Source organism: Balaenoptera borealis (genome assembly GCF_965194805.1).
Source record: "Balaenoptera borealis genome assembly, chromosome: 1".
In the NCBI taxonomy this organism is placed as follows: Eukaryota; Metazoa; Chordata; class Mammalia; order Artiodactyla; family Balaenopteridae; genus Balaenoptera; species Balaenoptera borealis.
The window spans coordinates 188,807,267-188,814,858 of record NC_138860.1 but is presented as its reverse complement, the minus strand read 5'-3'; the positions used below and the strand labels follow the sequence as shown (position 1 = coordinate 188,814,858).

Below are 7,592 nucleotides of genomic sequence, written 5' to 3'. Positions count from 1 at the left end.
GACACGCCCTCCTCTTACATGTAAGCCAAGGCCCAGCCCACCCCAGGGTGCCCTTTCTGGGAGAGTGTGGCTGTCACCCCATCTGGCCCCAGCACTGGAATTTTCACCTGCCCTGCCTGGAATATTCTGAATAAACGGCTCCTGCCCCTTCGTCACTGCAGAGCAGGATTAGATCGTCCTCTCGGTGGATTTTGCCTTCCCTTCTATTATCTCTTTCTCTTCTGTCACCTTTATGCCATGACACACCTTAAAATCTATTCATCTTTGTCGTGTGTGCATTAGATTCAAGTGTGTGAGATCAACCAGGCACCTTAAAAATCTATTTTCACTCTGATTGCCTTGTGCAGACAGTCACCGATCCAGGGGGAGAGAGGTGAGGCCACTGGGGGACCCGGGGCCAGGCCACTGAGGGAGAGTGCGGGCCACCACCACGAGCCTAACTCGACTCTCGGGTCCCCCGGCCGGTGGCCTGGCTGCTGGGGGGCTGGTGCAGGACATCGGCAGAGGAAGTAGCAGAGGGACCCTCATAAGGAGGGTTAGGGATGGAGATTTCGCTGTAAGCATCCTAGCCTGGGGACGCAGCAGGTATTATCCCTGCATTCGAGGGGGTTCTGGTGGGGAGCTGGGGTAGGGCGGAGCTGGGGAGCGAGGCTTTCTGAGCACAGGGGTTCGGGGATACACTCACGGACTGATTCAAGCAGGTACCAACCTCCAAACATCCCAACTCCCCAAAGTGGAGCTGCCACCCCATCGTCCCAACCTCCACTTCTTCCCCCAAACCCTAGCTTCCCCAAATCTTGGGCCCTGGGGTCTCAGGTTCCAAGAGGTCCAGCTGAGCATCCCTGAACCGGGCCCCACTCTTGTTCTCCGGAGCCTCAGTGTCCGATAGCACCTTCCATGACGATGGGTTTTTCTGAGCCGTCCAACATGATAGCCGCTCATTCCGTGTGGTAGGTGAGCACTTGAATTGAGCCTAGTGCGACCGAAGAACTGGTGTTTCTATTTTATTTCCTTCTACGTAATAGGAGTTGGAATTGGAATTTGAGCAGCCTCACGTGACTCCTGGTTGCCACACCCTCCTCTAGAGAGGCCTGTCGTGTGGGGCTAGGGATGTGCGTTCCCCCAGCCCACCGAGGAAGATGCTGGGCTCATGTTTCCCCAGAGGAGGGAGACAGCAAGCCCTGGCTTTGGGGGTTCCCTGTCTCCTGTGGGAGGGGGCCACCAAAACAGAATGAAAAGGTCTTCCCCAGAGAAGAAATTTCATAGGCTTTATCAAGGCCGCGGGGATGTAAAGCAGCTTCACATCTCCAATCCCGCGCTACCTGCTCTCAGCTGCCCTTACTTTATCCCATTGAATTCTGCTTGGTTAATAAAATGAAGGCACTTGACAGGGAGAGGAAGCCTTGTTTTCACTGAGCGCCTCTTACATGCCAGGAAGTCCTCCACGCCAAGCACGGTGCCCGAGTGTCCACTAATCTCACATTTAGGCGATACACGTCACACTCAGGCCAGAAAACAAACATCCACGACTAAGTCTAGTTCGAAAGACAGCCAGGTCTTCTGAGAGCTGTCTGTAGACGATGGTGGGGAAAGGTACTGTGTTCAATACTCACTCTTAAGTGTATTTATTAAATGTACAGTCTATTATTTTCTATGCACTTGGGCCTTTGCTGCTCCCTCCTTGCCCGGCGTCGATATTCACATCGCATGGAAATCAACCAAAGTTCACTGAACACCTGCTACATGGAAATCACCGCAGGGAATTTTACAAAGGACCATACAATTCACATTCCTCCCAATCTGATGGCTCGTGGTTAGCAACCTATGGCCCATGGGCTAGAGCCAACCCATCACCTATTTTTGTATGGCCCATGAGCTAAGAATGGTCTTCACATTTTTTTTAATGGTTGGGGAAAAAAAATCAAAAGAAGAATGCTATTCATGACAGGTGAAAATTATGCAAAGTTCAATTTACAATGTCCATCAGTAAAGTTTGGGGACACATTCATTACCTGTCGTCTAAGCTGCTTTTGCCCCACAAGGCAGAGTTGAGCAGCTACAGCAGAGACCATCTAACTCACGAGGCCGAGAACATCTACCATCTGGCCCTTGGCAGAAAGTCTGCCAGCCCCTGCGATAGGTGAGCTAATGGTGACAGAGATGGCGTCTCTGATACCCCAAGGCAGAGTCCGCCTCCCGTGCTGCCCCCTGACCCCAGATGGGTCATTTCCAGGGGCTCCTCCCACTGGCCGGGTCAGGAGAGGGTCCCTGGAGGAGGGAGGATCTGAGATGGACTCGGGGTGGGGGGTAGGGTTTGCACAGGAGAGGACGAAGCCCGCCCTGCGGGGTGGGACAGACTGAAGCAAAGCCCGGAAGTGGGGACAGCGAGTCAGCCATATTCTAGATCAGAAGCCGAGAGTGGAGGGGACAATAGGAGGGCTGAGCTCATGCCAGAGACGGACAGAGAGACAGAGATGGGGAAGCAGCTTCACCTCTCGGAGCCATTGAGGGCTGGAGGGAAAGGGGACCCACCGTCCACTCCCAACCCCCCACCAATAAAGCTGCGCTCACCACCTGAGATGCTCCCTTCTTGGCCCACCGAGGCCATCGGGTGTCAAGCCCTAATGGACCTTCTGGCCCCAAGGGGACCCCTGGCAGCTGAGTCTGTTGGGGAAAAGTCCCTTTGAGGAGGTTTGAGGCTGATGCTTTCTTCAGAAATGTTCCTTTCTGAGGCATATATTTTGAACTGAAGGGAGCTCTTGTTTGCTCTTGGTTTCCCCTGTAATTTTATCTTTCGTCTTTATTTAAGAAAAAAAAAAGCCCTGTAGACTCCTACAAGCAATTTTGAGTATTTAAGAAAAAAATTCTTCCTTGCTCCACTGTCCTGTTAAAGGGAAGATGTCAGACCTTCATTTCCCAATAGAACTAATTTGAACGTTGCTTTCATCTACAGGGTGACATTCTCCTGAGTTTCCTATAAACAGCTGGTTGCTTTCTCTTTTTCTTTCTTTGTTTTATGTGATACACATAAACAAGGGGCCCAGGGTGTGCTTTCCCGTACACACCTACACACGCGTGTGCACCCACCCGCTTACACACACGCACACGCAGCTGCATCCGCCAGCCCCGGGATGTGACTCTCCCTCCCAGCATATCACAGCCCCCAAATGCAAAGCTCAACCCAGGGACACCCCAAGGGACCCCCAGAGCCTGATCAAAAAGCACCAGGAGTTTGTACAACACAGATGACTACAGACGAAGTTGATTGCTTTCTTGATTAGTGGTTAAAGGGAATGGATTTGATACGCTGCATCGTGAGATAGTGTGCAATTAATCCCCGATTGGCCTGGTGATGACACTGCCGTGAGGACGGGAAATGGGCAGAAGTGGTCCAGCGTGAGGGCAGTGGTGACGATGGGAACTGGCCAGAGAGCCTGGGATCAGGACGGGCCGTGGGTGGTTTGGGGCTGTGAGGTATGTGGGCACAGGGTGAGGCAGGCCAGCTGCCTGCTGCTCGGAGCATCTGCAAGCTCACGCCTCACCTGCTCTGTCCACCTGAGCCAGCAGGCACGGCTCTGTGCTGCAGAAACCAGCCTGAGTGGATGGACCCCACTCTGGGCCTCTCCACATGACTCCAACGCCGTCCCTGTGCTGAGGATGTGGAGATCACCGTTGCCAGCCCAGATCCAGCACCAGATCTCAGAAACTTACTGCTTTCTGGGTGCCTCCCCCTGGGGGGGTCTTACGAGCTCCCCAGAGTCACCAATAGAAATCTGAAATCAGCCCCTCCCGACCAGCCTGCTGCACCCCCAGGGTTTCCTGTGAGTGGGCCCACTGTGTACCCGTGTACCTGTCTGCACAGCCAGAAGCTGGGCGTCATCCTTACCCCTGCCAATGTTTCCATTTCTCTGCTGCTGCCGCCTCTGTTCGCAGCATGCCTCCTGGACTCAGAACTGGACCTGGTGCCCCCGCCCTCCCCGACCCCGGTCCCTGGCCACACAACTGCCACAGTGAGCTTTGGAACGCAGATGTTCCTTTGTTCCCCGCCGCCCCAGGGTGAAGCCAACCTCCTTGCTGTAGGCCCTGTGGCCTTTTGTGATCTGACCCGCTTTGTCTCCCCAGAACTTGCCTCTCGCCACGCCCCCGTGCAGTGGACACTCCGGTCCATCCCAGTGTCCTTACAGGCCCTCAAGCCCAGCCCACTGTGTCTCACCTCCTGTCCCCACGTGCATTTCCTGAAGCTGGAAATACTCTCCTTCACTCTTCCCTTTCAACCGTGCGCCCCTGAAAGCCCCCGTAGCTTCCTCTGAACCCTCTCTCACCTGCTGTCCTGGGCAGCCCAGCACAGGGGTCAGCTCTCGACCCTCACAGCCACGCAGAAGACAGAAAAAGGACGGTGCCCGTTTTGCAGCCGGACAGGACAAGGGCCCTCCCAGCTGGTGAACAGCAGGTCTCCCACTTCAAGCAGGATCCGTCGCTCAGAATTCCTCCCTTGCTGACTCTAGCTCACCAACACTGGGCAGCAGAAGCCTCCTTCCAGACAAGGGAAACCAGCTACCCAACACCTGTCAGTTTTCCCTGAAACTGAAGCTCAACTCCTTTAAGCACTAAACGTGGAGCCATTTCTCCGGATGGTTTTCTAGTCTTGTTTTAGAAAGACTTGAGCCTTCGGAGTTCCACAAGCAGAAATTAAACATGTGTTGTCTCTGGATCCTTCCCTGTACCAGGCTGTAGAGACCGGTGTCCTGAGGGTACTGGGTCGGGGAACTGTGGGCCCCCTTCATTCAAAGGTCCTGCCTGCCAGGAGCCCCCGTTCAGGGAATAGAGGTGGACAAGGGAGCCACGGGGTGACCAGCGCGCTGGGCCAGGCAACGTGGGAAGGGTCCGATGCCCTCGGGCTTCTTGAGTGCTTGGGGCTCCCTGGGGAGCTTCCTCCCTTGATGCCATTTGACTTGGCTCACTGTCATCAGCGGTACCTCTCTCCCAGCTTCCTAAGATTGTGGTTCTCATCTGTGGAGACCAGAGACATCGGATCACCAGGTTGTTTACAGTAAATATCTAAAAATAGACTAAGTTCTGAGTGAGGCCCCGAGGGTTCCTCTGATTAAAATGCATGAGCCTTGATGTAGAAACAGTGATTTTTCTTTTTAACATCATTCTGTTTATTGGATGGTTCTGGGATGGGGAGGGTGCCTGAGAGAGGGGTGCTGGGGTGTCTTGGGGGAGAACGGGCTGTGCTTTCTTCCTGGGCTCTCACAGGAGGGACACGCAGTAGGTGATCGGTAAAGTCTCGGTGATTCCTTAGTACGAGGTTCAAGGTTGCCGCAGCCCAACACAGATAGATAGGCATTGGATGAAGGGGGAGATGGTGCTGCAAATCAACCGTGTTCTTTTCAAGTTCAAGAAAAAAGCAGTAGAAAGAGAAAGAGACAGGTGAAGCAGGGCAGTCGCGGCAAACTCTCGAGAGGGATGAACAGTGAGAAAGAGCTGATGGGAAACCTTTTACTTCAAAGAGAGGGAGAGAATTCCTCTCTCAACAGTTTAAGTCTCCCTCCATCGGGCTCACTGCATGAGTGAAAGCAAGGAAACTGCCCATGTGAACACCCAGATTACAAAGGAAAAGGGCTGATGTAAGTTGCAGGTGGGTTACTCATCCGTTGCAACCAAACGGCTCACAGAAAATGTCCAAACACGAGTCTCCTTTGGCAAGAAGGAATGAGCTATCAATTTTTTTTTTTAAAGAAAGCAACACACAGTTTATTGAAAACCAGAAAAGTCAGGAAAGAATATTGCCTTCTTAATAATAAATACATTTCCTGGGCAAGAATTGCAAGGGAATCGTTTAAATTAATTTCCGCTTTGTTTGTTTGGTTTGTACGGGGCTTAAGTCCCAGCTGACAGCAATCTGTAAAAGTTCTAACATATTGGAAATCTGATTTTCTTGCAGCCAGAATCCCATAGTCCAAAATGATTTCTCTTTCAACTCTGTTAATGAGACAGGCAAGGCTCAAATGGACTCCTAGTCAAACCAAATTGCACTTGGTCTTTTTGGGAGTGTGAAAAATATCTGATGAAAGCTGTACATGCAGAGCTGCCGGCCATTTCTCTCTGCAGAATTGGTGTCTGTGTTGGGGGACTACAGTGAGAGCAGAAGGGAAGACCTCGCCCATCCTTCATCCTCTGGGGCTCTGTGGTCCTGCCTTCTCTTTCTGCCCCACCTCTTCTGGAACGTGTGCTTTGGGAAGCTAGGGGAACTCCAAAGAAAATAGAAGGAGCTCATTCTAGTTTGGAATTGGAGGCTCCAAAAGAAAAGGCCAAATTTCCTCCCACTCAGACTCTGAGCGTTCAGTTTCAGGAAGGACGCAACTGCTCTCCTTAGCCTCTTTTCCTCACCCCTGCCGGCAGGCAAGCCCCCACGGTGCCCAGCGCATGACGTGCTCCCCTGACTTGTCCCACCGGTCAGCTCCACCCTCCTGGATCTAAGTGACAAGCTTCATGAGAGCTGTCCCTCCTCATGTCCCCTCTACATGCTGTTCCTGAACTTAAATCCTCACCCACCTTCTTCTCCAATCTGGCTCTAGCTGGTTTCTAAAACCAAATCCATCTGTAAAAGATGCAGGTTTATACTTGGAACAAACACAAATGTGAATAGAAAACTGTAAATAAAAACCAGCAAGTGGGGTTGTGCGCAAAGGGTCCCAAGCTCCGGAAGTCAGTCCTAGGAAGCGCTGCCCCTCCCTGGCCCCCCAGCCTTGGAGCTCCTACCAGCCAGGGACGGCTCTCCTTGGCTGGGAAAGGTCTGGAGTGTGTGTGTGCTTGAATCAATTCTGTAACCTTCCGTCCCTCCCCATACACCAAGGGGTCTTAACCCAGGCTCTATGCGTGAACGTCAGGGTAAACCCCAGCCCCTCAAATGATAGGCAAAATGTGTACATATGTGCATTCCTGTGGCCCCTGGCTTTTCCGGGTTCCCACGTGCCCCCATGGCCCTCACAAGGGGGAGCATCCCAGCTGTTCATCCATGTTTGCCCACTGGTGTTTCCCAGCTGTGCTTCCTAGGTGTGTCCCAGACCTTAGCCTTGGTCCTGGAGCCGGATGTGGAGGTGCCCGCGCCTCGGTCTCCCTGGGGTGGTGGCGGCGTCCGCGGCCCTCTCTTGCCCCTTCTCTGTTGCGCCGTCTTCCTCCCTTCCTTCCCTCTTTCCAACTGAATTCTCGTTTTTCCTCTCTCCCTAGTGCTTGTACGGCTGCTATGTCCATTCCTCCATCATCCCCACCTTCCACCGGAGGTGCTACTGGCTCCTTCAGGTAGGTGGCTGGGACTGGATTCTTCTTCCGTCTCCGGTGCTGGGGAAGGGTCTGCGGAGGGAGCTGAGTGGGGTGGGGCTCCTGCGTGCGGCGGTCACAGGCCCAGGCGCCCTGGCCAGCTTTCCTAGGGATGTCGGCGTGTGGTGCTGGGGCCAGCTTCGGGGCCGGCCCGGTGTGATGTCAGATGCCAGCAAGGGGAGGAAGCCTGGTGGGGGGTGTCCTTGCCTGCCACGTGAGGATAACATCCTGCCAGCTGCTTCCAGGGTGCCTCAGTTTCCTCTGATTGA

General features: G+C 53.5%; 1 protein-coding gene across 12 annotated transcripts in view; it reads left to right on the top strand.

Annotated features, from left to right (window-relative positions):
- Window positions 1-7,592, top strand: part of CAMTA1 (calmodulin binding transcription activator 1) — an 891,439-nt gene that overhangs the window by 621,932 nt on the left and 261,915 nt on the right. For all 12 annotated transcript variants that reach the window (XM_082390202.1, XM_082390203.1, XM_082390198.1 and 9 more), the window contains one exon: window positions 7,234-7,305. In XM_082390202.1, the coding sequence (XP_082246328.1) occupies window positions 7,234-7,305 (72 nt within the window). The remainder of the gene's footprint in view (window positions 1-7,233; window positions 7,306-7,592) is intronic.